This window comes from Pangasianodon hypophthalmus, chromosome 29, assembly GCF_027358585.1.
Source record: "Pangasianodon hypophthalmus isolate fPanHyp1 chromosome 29, fPanHyp1.pri, whole genome shotgun sequence".
Taxonomy (NCBI): domain Eukaryota; kingdom Metazoa; phylum Chordata; class Actinopteri; order Siluriformes; family Pangasiidae; genus Pangasianodon; species Pangasianodon hypophthalmus.
The window spans coordinates 1,384,226-1,398,745 of NC_069738.1; the positions used below are offsets into that span (position 1 = coordinate 1,384,226).

General features: G+C 41.6%; 1 protein-coding gene across 3 annotated transcripts in view; it reads right to left on the reverse strand.

Annotated features, from left to right (window-relative positions):
• Nucleotides 1-8,429, reverse strand: part of zgc:65811 (uncharacterized protein LOC393524 homolog) — an 11,767-nt gene extending 3,338 nt beyond the window's left edge. For 2 of the 3 annotated variants that reach the window (XM_026910207.3, XM_026910205.3), the window contains exons 1-6: nucleotides 8,271-8,429; nucleotides 3,099-3,197; nucleotides 2,875-2,965; nucleotides 2,316-2,413; nucleotides 257-331; nucleotides 71-172 (exon numbers count right to left, since the gene is read on the reverse strand). In XM_026910207.3, coding sequence (XP_026766008.1) covers nucleotides 71-172; nucleotides 257-331; nucleotides 2,316-2,413; nucleotides 2,875-2,965; nucleotides 3,099-3,164 — 432 coding nt within the window. In that variant the 5' untranslated portion in view covers nucleotides 3,165-3,197; nucleotides 8,271-8,429. The remainder of the gene's footprint in view (nucleotides 1-70; nucleotides 173-256; nucleotides 332-2,315; nucleotides 2,414-2,874; nucleotides 2,966-3,098; nucleotides 3,198-8,270) is intronic. The other variant, XM_026910206.3, reaches the window with a different exon arrangement.
• Between the last annotated feature and the right edge of the window lie 6,091 nt (nucleotides 8,430-14,520).

Below are 14,520 nucleotides of genomic sequence, written 5' to 3' on the forward strand. Positions count from 1 at the left end.
CTATGAAACACACTTGTACATCCATGTTTGAGTGTGTTTGTGTGTGTGTGTGTGTGTGTGTGGCACATACATATTTGTGGAACAGTTTGAGGATGAAGGCTCGGATCAAGTCTCCTGTAACCATGTACTGGGCATAGATGGTGGCGTAAAACTCTGCAACATGGCCTGAGAACTGAATTAAAAAAAAAAAAAAATGACACGCAAACTCCAGCTAAACAGAAGCAGTTTTAATGATATTACAGTGATGTACACTTACCTCTGAAATCTTAACAAAGGCCACGCCCCCTCCGATGGCAGCTGCAGCAGCCAGCAAAAACAGCAGAGAGCAGTACTGCAGAGAAGGAGAAAGTAACATGAACGCGTCACACACTGTTCTGGTGAATACTCTTAAGAAGAGTGACATGATGATGTCATCAAAACAGTGCCAGCCAAAAAGTTCCTCTTTGAAAGTGTTCAGCGGGAAATTCACAATTCATTATAGCAGAAGCTAATGTTAGTCGAATGTTAGACCTCATTACCAACCAGCTACATGCTAGATTATCTAACTTTTTCTATTATCATTTTAATGTCCTATTTAGACGGAATTACTTTTAAATGGAGGTTGGGTAATGTAAGTACTGTGGACTTCCAGCAGGATTAATGCAACATTTTGCCATCTATAAATGAGCAGTAGAAATAACCCTGGGTTATTTTTCAGTTTGGGGGCGGGGCTAATTTCAGGGCTGGGGAAATTACATGTCTAAAGGCAATATTAAAAATTACAAACTACTATGTTAAGGAAAAAGTTCTAGTTAGCTAGAATGAATATTCAAATAAATGTTTTCAGCCTCTTTTTTTCACATCTTCTCTTTCTTTTAGAGGATATTTGAGTTTTTGTTTCCACTCAGTCAAGTCAAATCAGTGGGTTTTTATTGCCATTCCTCCATATAGACGTATACATTCGAACGAAATGTCATTTTTTCAGGACCATGTGCAACACAGAACAGTGCACAAGACTACATAAAGTGCAAATACACAACAGTTTGAGACGAGTGCAAGACAATAGATACACAGAACAGAACAATAAACACGCCAGACAATAAACTGTAAACTGTAAACTATTGTGTGATGTATAAGTATAGCAGCAGTACTGGCAGGAAAAACGAGTTCCATAATGTAAAAGTGTTTGAAGCTTTGTACAGTGCGGTGTGCAGTGGTATAGAGTCACACTGGGTTAGGGGTTCGACTAGCCCAGGTGAGCGTCGGGAGGCAGCAGGGTGGTGAGTAATCTGACTGCCTCAGGGAAGAAACTGTTGCGGAGTCTGCTGGTGGCGGTAGCACGGATGCTCCTGTACCTTCTGCCAGATGGCAGGAGGGTGAAGCGTCCATGAGAGGGGTGAGAGGGCTCGTCTGCAGTGCTGGTGGCTTTGTGGATGCAGCGGTTGTTGTATGAGCGGTTGTGTTAATGGTGGGTAAAGAGACTCTGATGATCTTTGCAGCTGTTCTGCAGGGTCTTGCGGTCGGAAGCTGTGCAGTTCCTGTACCACATGGTGAGACAGCTGGACAGGACTCTCTCTATCGTCCCTCTGTAGAAGGAAGTGAGGAGAAGGGAGGGGGGAGTTTGGCTCTCTTCAGCCTCCGCAGGAAGTGTAGACAATGTTGGGTCTTCTTGTCTAGGCAAGTGGTGTTGAGAATCCAGGAGAGGTCCTCCATCATGAGCACACCAAGAAGCCTGGAGCTTTTGACTCTCTCCACAGTTGTTCCGTTGATGTGCAGCGGTGAGTGGTCTACTCGAGTCCTCATCAAGTCAACAATCATTTCTTTAGTCTGATCAACATTAAGAGATAGATTATTGTGTCTGCACCATTCTGCAAGCTGGTTCACCTCCCCTCTGTATGCTGATTGATCGTTTTTGCTAATGACGTCATCAGCAAACTTGATGATGTGATTAGAACTGAACTTTGCAGCACAGTAATGAGACAGCAGTGTGAACAGCAGTGGACTGAGCACACAGCCCTGGGGTGCACCGGTGCTCAGTGTGGTGGTGCTGGAGGTGGAGCTGCCGATTCTGAAGGACCGGGGTCTCCCAGCAGAAAGCTCCGAATCCAGAGGTTCAGACCCAGCAGGCTCAGCTTTGTTATCAGTTGTTGTGGGATTTAATAAGGTTTTCTTATTAAAAAAAACACACCCACATCCATAAACAGATGTAAACCACACAATCCTCAACTTACTGTTTATTTACAATAAGAGTGAAGGAGTACACACTGTCATAGGGGTCTGTGTGTGTGTTTGTGTGTGTGTGTGTGTGTATGTGTTTGTGTCTGTGTGTGTCTCACCACACCAATCGAAGATTTATTCTCACTACAGGAGCCGTAATCTCCAATTGCAGCAGTGATGAGAATCACAACACCAATGGCTATGGACAGTCCAACCACTGAGAGACACAGAGAGAGAGAGAGAGAGAGAGAGAAACAGAGTCAGAGACAGAGAGAAAGATAGGATAGGATGGTGGATGGATTAGTGGATGGATGGATGGATGGATGGATTGCTATTTGCACATCTGCATTTTATCCACTGTATGTATCCACTGTATCATATTGTTTACCTTTACCTCTACACTGTTATCTTAACTTATTGCACTATAATTCTTCTTGATTTCATTCGACTTATGTGCTATTTGCATTACTGTTTGGATGCTGACTGCATTTCATTGTCTCTGTACTCGTACTCTGACAATGACAATAAAGTTGAATGTAACTTAAACTGACCTACTTCTTTAAACTATCCAACAATTTACCTGTCTATTTAAATTATTTTACAAACAATTAGCATGTAATTACATAAATCATGAGTATGTAGTATGTGATAAAATTGAAATGAATCACGACTACGTACTGAACATGAAATGGTTGGTTTTCATATCCTTGGGCACGTCAGCACTGAAGCGCAGATACAATCCACCTGCTAATAAACCCATACCCACCAACTGAGAGAGAGAGAGAGAGAGAGAGAGAGAGAGAGATCATCTATATTGAATCTGAGTTCTTTACACTGTTGAACACTGTGAAACCTCATTCATTATTCATTATTGTGAATATGAATATTAATGAGCTTCTTACGATGAAGAGTATGTTGAACAGGATGACGATCCATTTGCAGAACTGTCCACAGCCGCCTACTGCCATGATGATTCCAGCTGCCTAGACACACTCGACTAACTACAGAGACACAGTCAGAGGGAAAAAATTATATATAATAATATTAATAATTCATTTGTGGGAAAAATCTACTTAAACATGAATTTCACAGTGGATCACTGGTCCGCATGTTTGATTTGGCACAGGTTTTATGCCAGATGCCCTTCCTGACGCAACCCTCCCATTTTTATCTGGGCTAAGGAACAGGATCCTTAGCCACTACACCACCAGGAATCCCTGATGATACAACACAATATTCAATTTTAATCAGCACTGAATTAGTTCTATACGGACAGCATTCTCACAAACTGAGAGAAAAGACTTCCTGTACATTGCCTGATCTCACGCTACATAAGGAGTCCTCATATGTTCTCAGGTTACTGAACTGTTCTGATGGAGTTCTCACCAGTTCCTGGCCCAGTTCCTGTTCTGCACTGCAGAACCGTGGCATCATTTCAGTAGTGTACAGTACCCTAAAGTCATACAAAAGGCACTTGCCATATGTAGAAAAAATAATCATAAATGTGAATGCATGTTTATGAGACTTACTATTGATTAACTTTTACATATTTTAAAAAAAAGGAACGTGGTGTGATGTTATTTGATGATAGCTGTAGTTAGGGATAGCTTGCACCTTGTGAAAATGTGAACATCTCACCACTATTTTAAGCTATAAACATGAGTAACATAATAATAGCTCAGGGAACTATCTGCAAGCTGAATATCACACTTTTACACATACAATCTAAACAAAATAATACAAAACTGCAGATATAAGCATCAGTGATGCTTATTTCGGTAAGTACACTCAAAAATCTGGAACTGTTTAGGGTTCTTCTGTCACTCTGGAGAAACCCTTAAGAGTTCCTACAACTGAATGTTTCCTGTCAGAAAGCTTCCAATTAGAACTCTTTTATGAAAGTTTGCTAAGCTAGCAATTTTATGTTAGCAGAACATTATGGTTCTAGAAACATTTGACGTTACGAATGTTCAATCTGTCATGTTTTTTGGGTGTCATGGGAACCTTTTCACATCGCAACAACATTTATAGTTCAGCAACATTAACATTAATGAGTACCACTGTTGCAGAAAGTTTTTAAAACATCGCAAAAAAGTTTATTTTGTTGACATTTCAACAAACCCTGCCAAACACTTTACTGAACATTCTGTAGATGCCTTTTCTAAACGTTTGAAGAGTACATCTTATGTTCCTTTTATTATGTACATTTTGCCTGGGAAAGTGAAGGTGCACCTTCAAAACTTATAACATACAATTCCGTCTTTAAAATTAAATTATATACTTTGAAAAAAGGCGTTAAGGATACACTACACTCACTTTCCTGAGTTAAAGATACATATTCAAAGTACAAAAGGCATATATGTGACAAGGACAGGTACAGTCTGGTGTTCTGGCACTTTTCAGGGTGGTTTAGTTCCTGGGCCGCAATTAAACCAACAAATGCTATAAACTAACCCTTCACCCTGAACCTGCACTTCAAACTTCAAGTCTTTTAAGAGAGGTTGTTGGATCAGAGCTGAGTGAACATGCAGGTTTTAGCCTGCCTTCTTCACAAATTTAAACACAACATGCACAAACAGGCTGGTGAACATGATGCAAACACTTCATCACTGCGTTACACCAAAGTGCCAAAGGGGCGGAGAGCTCTGTTTTTCCCCGACAATAAAAAGAGCCAAACCAAAACATGTCAGCTCTTCAGAAGTTGTCATCTATGTATGTAAAGAGCAGAAAGGTTCGAGGCGAGACGCTTCCTCGCTCACAGGGCCAATATTCCTTCCTCTGCATATTATTTAGGAAATATTAAGAGCATGTTCAGTCATTTGTGTAAGTGTGAGATTTTAGTTTATGTATTAATTCATTAAAAGTGTGTTTTAAGTAAGGAATAAAACACTCCACGTCATGCTATTATAGGAAAATAATCAACAATGCAAAGAGTTCCAGTTACCGCACCAAAGTTGATTATTTTCTAACAGCATGTCGTGAATTATTTTATTCCTCTTATACCACAGCAATTTAACATCACAACTGTTTTTATTTAATAAAGAACTACATGTCATACGTTTTATCCATTTATAGTTACAGTTAATGTTGTTAGCATCTATATAACACGTTGTTACTTATGTTATAGCAGCTATAATCAGTTGTTCCCGATACGATACGATAGCGTATTAGAACGAGCGCATTAATATAACGAGCTGCTGTTATAGAAAACTAATCAACACCTTCTGACCAATCAGAATCCAGAAATCAACAGTGCTGTGGCATTGGGAGTCCCAACAAAAAACGAAAGTGATAATAAATTCTACGTCAGCCTGATTCCTCTACATTCACACCACATTTATTACACGCTGAACTTTTATTATGAAATAAACATTTTTGCTTTAATAAAAGCCTAAAAGTTTATTTATTTATTTATTAAGCTTTTGTTTATTTAATTAAGTGTCTTTAGTCATCTTCTAAGAATTCTAAGCTATTGCTAAGCTACATCAGACTCACAGATCTACTGTTCTTTATATCTGTGGTCAGCAGTGACACATAGTTTCTCTTGCCAAGCTCGGGTGGGTTTTTGCCAAGCAAGTGCTGTTCTTCCTTCCTCTCTGCGGTTTCTATTACATTATAAATATTTTCAGAAAAAACCTCCTTCAGATTTATTCACTGTTTCCGAAAAACTGAACTGCCATATTTACGACAACAACAAAAAAAAAAATTACAGTAATTCGGTCGGTCTTGGTCTGTACCAATACCAGAATTCAGGCCACTTTAGACTAGAAAAAAAAAGCAAAGGTAAAGCAAGTGCACGGTTATGAAATACAGCTTTTAGTATCAGTTTTCTTAGCCTGAGATCCCTGCAAAGCTGATGATCAACAGTGAGTTTACTATTCCATGTTGTTCAGTTCTGAGTAAGTAAAAGAGACCAAGCCTCACCAGCTGGCACGTGGCCGTGGTATACTGTAAGATAACAGCCACCAAAAGTAACGCACTTGGCAGTAAATAAAGGATGAAGAAACGTCTGTTCCCTCGTCCATTATTACGTACAATTTCTGTTTCCTCATCTGCTATTTACTCCCCAGCTAACAATTTGGTTATAAGCACATTCAATCTGTCAGGTTTTTGGATGTTTGGAGAGTCTCTTTCCTTACGTTAATAAACGTTCCTACAACACTGAGGTAACATTTTCAGCTGCAGGAATGTTAACACTAATGTATTAATGTTATTTTATTCCGTATGAACGCTGTACATTTAAACAGCACATGCTGCAACATTGCCAGAACGTTATTTACGCAATGTTAGAAGCTGCAGAAAACATTAACATTCTGATGATATTCTGCTACAGCAGACTGCTGACATCAGGACACTTCTTTATCATCACTCGTTTTTCATCCTCTTGGATTTTCTATTGTAATATTACAAAGAAATAAGACCTGTCATGTTGTGTGTGAATTCGTAGAAAAGAAATTCAACAAGAGAGATGAAAGAGTCTCTAGTGATGAGTAGAGCAACCTAGCAACAAATCTATCAGCTTTTTCAGCAGACCTTAGCGACTGTCCTGCACTGAATACGACTTTCTAGCTCACATCACATCCAGCTGCTGGTTATATGCGTTGAGAGCACAGGTTCACTCAACACCAGTGTGTAAAGTCAACAACCAATCACTGATCACCACTGTTCCCAACAACCAATCACTGATCACCACTGTTCCCAACGACCAATCACTGATCACCATTGTTCCCGACGACCAATCACTGATCACCACTGTTCCCGACGACCAATCACTGATCACCACTGTTCCCGACGACCAATCACTGATCACCACTGTTCCTGACGACCAATCACTGATCACCAATTTTCCCGACGACCAATCACTGATCACCACTGTTCCCGACGACCAATCACTGATCACCACTGTTCCCGACGACCAATCACTGATCACCACTGTTCCTGACGACCAATCACTGATCACCACTGTTCCCGACGACCAATCACTGATCACCACTGTTCCTGACGACCAATCACTGATCACCACTGTTCCTGACGACCAATCACTGATCACCAATTTTCCCTGACAACCAATCACTGATCACCATTGATCCCAACAACCAATCACTGATCACCCTCCCACTTCTTTGTTCTTGGATTGATACTCACTTATTTGGTGACAGTTCGTCTCTACTTCCTGACTCCTCACTACCACTGCGTCATCCTGTCTGCGTTCTCCATAGAAACGACAGAATTCAGTAAACAGAAAGAAAGACTTCTTATGTCTACAGGAAATAAAATTATAATCTACCGGTTTCTCTTCTGATCACAGTGAGCTTTTCTCATCTGTTCTTCATGTAACATGTTTCCATATGCAAATCATGCTGTCGGTTATGCTCATCACTCCATGACGTCACCTGGCGATTTCTAGAGCACCTTTTGAGCAAGCATGAGCAACTTTCCCCTTAACAGCTGGTCCAGATGTTGTAATGGTGCTGAATAAAGATGGCTCGTTTTGTTTTATGTGCATCTGCGGAATCCCTCCCTCTTTCTCTCTCTCTCCCCTTCTCTCTCTCTCTCTCTCACTCTCCCTCTCTCTCTCTCTCCCTCTCTCTCTCCCTCTCTCTCTCTCTCTCTCTCTCTCCCTCTGGGCCGCGTCCCAAACTGCGCTCGTCTCCACAGCCCTGTTTTACAGTCAGTGCAGCTACAAAGCTCATCGCCATCACGGGTTTGTTTCTCGCGCAGAAGCCTATGAGACAGCGGTGGTGTCGTCAACATCCGTTACACACGCGCTGTACACACACACACACACACACACACACCCCGCGGTTTCCACACATCTTCAGTGTGCGGGTTTCTGGTTTTAGATTTTAACAACAATACGGTCTGAAAACAGCGCGCGCGCACACACACACACACACACACACAATCCTGCTGCGTTTGGTGTAACTGAATACTACGCAATAACCAAACTACAATTAATCAGACGAGAACACACTGTGAAAAGTGACACACACACACACACACACACACACACACACAGACTAAGTCGCCTTTTCGCATAAACCGGGATAACGCGCGTGCGCTCGGTTACTTACCGACCTGATGGGTTTGGACTAAATTTTCTCTGACGATCCTTGTGTGTGTGTGTGTGTGTGTGTGTGTGTGTTCGCTCTTTACTGCAGCTGTAGCCTGTAGTCTGTTCTGCGGAAACACACGCACTCTCTCACTCTTTCCTGTGATTGGTCCAGTATTGCCCAACCCTGTGTGTGTGTGTGTGTGTGCGCATTTCAGAGTAAACCGAAAGTTAGTGCTGAAGTGAAAGCTTGTGTGCATTTGTCGTTTAGTGAGGAAAAGACAGAAAGAGGAGTGTGGGGTTGTGGATGTCTCACGCGCAGCTGGCATATGAAGCTTTTCTCTCCTATCTCCTATCCTATCCAAACATTCCTCTGTGTGTGTGTGTGTGTGTGTGTGTCTGAGTCCTGTGCAAGCATGATTAATGTGATGATTTCATTCTTTACTAATGTTGTAGGCTTGTGGGGTTTTTTCTTGTTTTTCCAGTAATTGCTCATTTCTTGTCTGCCACAAAACAGCAATAATAATAATAATAATAATAATAATAGTAATAGTAATAATAATAATAGTAGTAGTAATAATAATAGTAATAATAATAATAATAATAGTAATAGTAATAGTAATAATAATAATAATAATAATAATAGTAGTAATAATAATAATAATAATAGTAATAATAATAATAGTAATTAGAGTTGTTAAATGTTGCCACAGCCCTTTAAGGTCGGTGTTATACAGGAAGAAGCGGGTCGTCAGGTTTTAGAAAAAACAAGGGACGCAGGCAGACAGGTGTAAAAAAAGGAGAGTAACCAGATGGAAATAAACAGTATGTTCTGTTGGCAATCCTGTTCTCCGTTGTATCTGTTGCTGTGTGGTTGAACATGGCACAAGGTCTCCGCCCTATTGATCCGCTGATTCTCGACGAGCATATAGCTGAGAGTTGAAGCAAATTTGAAAAAGGATGGTGTATATACTCCAACGCTGGTCTGTCAGACAAATCGAAGAAGGTGCAGGTCTGTAGGCGGTGGAGAGATCCGAGGCTTTCAGTACGCTGAGAGGGAGGACAAGGAAGATCCCGACTGCAGAAGTTTGCTGAACTCTGCTTGCTCACAAAGAATATAACAATGGACAGACACATCTTTAACACAACTAATCAAAAGCCTGGGGAGTCCATTCAGTCTTTTGCTTCCACACTTGCAAAAAAATGCGACTTCGGACAATTAAATGACGAAGTGAACTAAATACGTGACCGCATCGTTTGCGGGAAAGTGACAGTGTGCGGAGGAAAAGCTCACGCTGGACTCTGCAGTTAACGTATGCTTGTTATATGAGCAATCTGAAAAGAGCACAGAAGAACTGAAACACGAGGCTGAAGTCAGTACCATACAAGAACTTTTCTTCCTGAGTTGAAAGACAGAATGACGCCCTCTGTATGCCGTGGGGTTAAGACAGTGCTGACCAGGAGGAGAGAGGAAAGCAAAGCAGACTATGGCCGCAATGCCCACACCCTTCCACCTTTACCACAGGGTCAGACAGTAAGGATACAGACAGCTCGAGGTCTCGATAAACTGGTGGTCATACAGGGCCCTGCGTCTCAACCTAACAGCTATGTGGTAACCTCTCAGGGCAGTACACAAGAAATCGACGTCTCCTTCTCCATGTTCAAGAGCCTGCACCCGCTGAAGGTGCGGAGGATGATTATAGGCCCCTCTCACCAGCTCCACCTCCTACAACCCCCCTGTCACCTGCAGTGATGCCATCTCAGGGTGAAGCACCTGCCACTGCTGCTGCTGCTGCAATTGCCCAGCCTGTAGTGACTCGTTCAGGAAGAGTTAGCCGTCCCAGTCCCCGTTATCAGGACTATTTCACTCGTTAAGGACAGTCTTTTTAGTTGTCCACAATGTTACGTTATGTTGTACTTATTCCTTAGTTAATTTCGAATACTATGTTTGTATGTTTAGTCTCTGAGTGTTATTTAAGGGAAGGGATGTAGAGTTGTTAAATGTTGCCATAGCCCTTTAAGGTCGGTGTTATACGGGAGGAAGCGGGTCGTCAGGTTTTAGAAAAAAAAGGGACACAGGCAGACAGGTGTAAAAAAAAAGGAGAGTAACCAGAAGGAAATAAACAATACGTTCTGTTGGCAATCCTGTTCTGCGTTGTATCTGTTCTTAAAACAATTTACAGTAATAATAATAATAATAATAATAATAATAATAATGATAAATATAGCCGGAAGCAGCGATCATCGGGGTCCAAGCAGCGTGGGAAAGTGGAGAAAATAGGGCCTTTCGCACCGCAGGAACCTTTTCATAGTACCTGAACTAATTGTGGAACTACCCACTTTTTGGCGTTTTCACACCTCCGGAACTGGGTGTGATTTTAGTACCGACTGCCTTTTTTGAGAACCAAATGAGCTCCTACTCCGGAGCAGGGTCTAACCAGCACAACTGGTACTATCCGTGACGTAAGTAGACGCTGATTGGCCAAACGCGTATGAAGACGTCCTCACCCGCCATGATTTAAAACGCCGTGTAAACATACTGTAGTGTAACTTATTCCGCAAGTATGGAGAACAGCGATAGATGGACGCGAGACACGACAAACACACAGCTCCGATCACAGCGTCCTCCATCCTCCGGTTGTTTACGCTGTTCTTCTTTGTTTCTGTTGTTGAACGCCCCGCACAAATGACGTCGCTGTCGACCGGCTTACGTCACTTCCTAGTGCCCGCTGTCGGTGCGAATGCAACCCTTTAAACGGTACTGGGAAATAGTTCAGGCAAAATCGCCCTGTACTTTAGTACTGTAAATTTAGTTCTGGAACTAAAGCGGTGCGAAAGGCCCTATTGTCGAATTTGAAAGAATTGTTTGTGTTGTGTATTATTATCATTTAGAATTTGCTGTTAGCAGAAATCAGAAATTCATGAAATTTGGAGTTTTTCTCAGACTGTCCTGTTGTCCATGTGTACCAGGTTTCATGAAGTTTGGACATTGTGTTCACAAGATATAAGCCAATTAGTTATTATTTGCCACACCCACAAATATATGGGCCTATATCTCCACAACGACTAAATGAATCAAAATTCTTTTGCTAACTTTTTGTCTGGAGTATCTTGAGATGGTGCATACCTAAATTTGTGTGAATCAGCCAAAAAAAGAGTTTAAAAAAGTAGGTTTTTCAGAAAATTAGAATTGCCGATACATTTTATATATAAAGATAAAAATGAGATACGTATTTTGTAGCACTTGATGCAAGGATTCATAGGAAGCAAGAATTATATGCTAGCATGCACAGATGCAGAGTTATTAGCAAAAATGCAAATTTGCTTATTATAGTGTCACCTTTTGGCAAATTCTCAAAAGATATGGCCTCGTTTTGACACTACTACAAACCTGTCAATTTTCGTTACAGTTGGACATGAATGTTGACTGGCTGCTGTTTGTTGTTGATTTGTCCAAATCATATTTAAAGAATATGTTAGCATGTATACCAAAGATGATACATACCAATTTTCAACTTCATGGATCATATGGTTGCAGAGTTATAGTGGGTTTTCAGTTTTAGTGCCTGGGTGTCACCTGACCAATTAATTAACTTATATCTTCACAGCGCTTTGACAAATCAAAATTCTTTTGATAATTTTTTTGTCATGCGGGCCTGGGGATCATGCATGCCAAGTTTCATGTGAATCAGATGAACGGCCTAGGACAAGATAGAAAAAGTAGATTTTTCAAAAAATTAGAATGGCAGATAAACTTTACAGATCAACATATAAATGAGATTTGCACTTTGTTTGGGCTTAAAGCAAGAAATCAGAAGAAACAAGAATTTTGATTCTGTCTCACACACAGCTGTGGGGATATTAGCTAAAATGTAAAGCTGCTTATTAAAGCACCAATTTGTGGCTGATTTTCACAAAATTCAGTACAAATATTTGTTTTAAAAAATATATGATGATATCCATTTTTGTAATGGCAGGCCATTCAGATTTGACGTTATTAGCTGCTGAAATTTGATTGGCTGTTTGCGGTCTTTTTTTTTTTTTTAACGTATCTGAGTCATATTAGAGAATATGTTAGGACATCCACCAAAGAAGATGCATACCAATTTTCAACTTTATGGAGCATACGGTTGCAGACTTACAGTGATTTTTCAGTTGTAGTGCCCCCTATGGGCAGAATTTGATGAAACTTGGTGTGCTTCCTCAGAATGACCTGTTGTCTAGATCTTCTTCTTTTGACAACTTTTTGTCATGAGGGTCTGTGGATCATGCCTGCCAAGTTTCATGCATATCAGACGAATGACCTGGGAGGACTTCGAAAAAGTACATTTTTCAAAAAATTCAAAATGCTGGAAAAACATGCCTGAGTAGTGGATGGGATTTCTGACCATCCCACCAAGTTTGGTGTCTCTATAATTTATGGTCTCTGATGCCCAGATATTTTTAGGGAAAAACAATAACAATAATAATAATAATAATAATAATTAAGGCTGCAAGCAGTGAGCCATGCATTCAGAGACACGCTCTAATTGTTGCCTAAGCAATCACAGGAAAGCAGAGCCGTAACTTCAGGCAAAAGGATTCAAGAGTGATTCATAGTTCCACTCATGATGTTTATGTTTTGTGTAGGAGGAAAGGCCTAGATGAACAAATGGGCAGCAGGGTGGCGTTGTGTTTGTTTTTTTATTGAGAATTGCTCAGTAAAAATGCTATGTGATATTAAACCCTGTCAGTCATGTGTTGTCTGTATAATAGCACACTGAATGGCCAGAATGGCAGTAGGCAGTTGTTCAGACAGGTGTCAAGATGATGTGAGCCAAATGCGGTGAAGACTGGACCAAATTTGGTGGTGGAGTAGTGTCTCTGTTGAGATTTGGTGGCTTTGTGGTAAAATGCTTGCCTCAGGAGTTGGAGCTTGCTAGTTCAAATCTGTACTTTGTTTGTTGGGTGGAGTTAAAAGGGCAGTTTTTTGTGCAGGTTACTTAGCTAGATGACAGAGACTTATATGAAGGTGAAAAGGTCTATAAAACAGGCTGCTTGTGTGAGATCCTGTAGCTCATGTGGATGAGTGTTGCCTCTGGGTTGAGAGGTTGCTGGTTCAAACCCCAGCCAGGACTCCAGGATGTGCATGTAGACGGTTCAGGAATCGATGGCAGCGTGAGTGATGCGGTAGATGTGGACTGGTGGGGGGGTAATATCCGGGCAGCTGCCCCCCCTGGGTCAGGGCTGGTGAAGAAAGGGGTTATGATGCTTGGTGAGGGAGTGTCGACTTAGTTTTGCATAATAGAGGGACCACTGAAAAACTAAGTCGACACTCCCTCACCAAGCATCATAACCCCTTTCTTCACCAGCCCTGACCCAGGGGGGGCAGCTGCCCGGATATTACCCCCCCACCCGTCCACATCTACCGCATCACTCACGCTGCCATCTACCGTCTACCATCTACATGAGCATCCTGGAGTCCTGGCTGGGGTTTGAACCAGCAACCTCTCAACCCAGAGGTAACACTCATCCACATGAGCTACAGGATCTCACACAAACAGCCTGTTCTATAGACCTTTTCACCTTCATATAAGTCATCGTCATAGCCCTAAGTAAACTGCACAGACATGAACCAGTGACGACATGTACCATCATGGTTTAATTTTTTTTTTTTTAACATCACAAAAGCCTATAATTAGATTAGATAAGATAAGATAAGATAAGATAAGATACCACGTACAGGCACAAGCTGGATTCAAACCTGCAGCTGTTGAGTGTAGCGGCAAGGCGTTTACCCCAGATCCACCCTCCTGTTATAGCACTGTTGTGTTTAAAATCTGTCTATCTAACCATCCTTCTATCTCTATATATAGTCCCTTGCTTTAATAACATCCTTAATTTTATGTTCTCCTCGAGCCTCATGTGCAGCAGGTCAGCAGGCAGGATGCACACACTAATGTACAGGTGAATGTGTGCAGAATCAGGTGGCGCAAAGGGACGCTCCGCTTGTAAAGATGTAGCTTTTATTAAACACAGTTAGAGCTGTAGGTCAGTGGATGTGTATCAGCATTTGTTTGCATTTTTGTTCTGTGCTTTCACCGGATCGGATCGGAGCGCGAGCGTGAAGTGCAGCACGCGAGCTGTGCGGAAATCGGTGACTAGAGGGCGCTGTTCAGTAAAGGTTCACGCGGGAACGCGCTGGCGGCGCGTGCACGTGATCGGGAGCGCGGACAGAGTCTGGTCATGTTCTTATAAACAAGCTTTCCGCGTGCACGTGTCTGCTCTGTCAT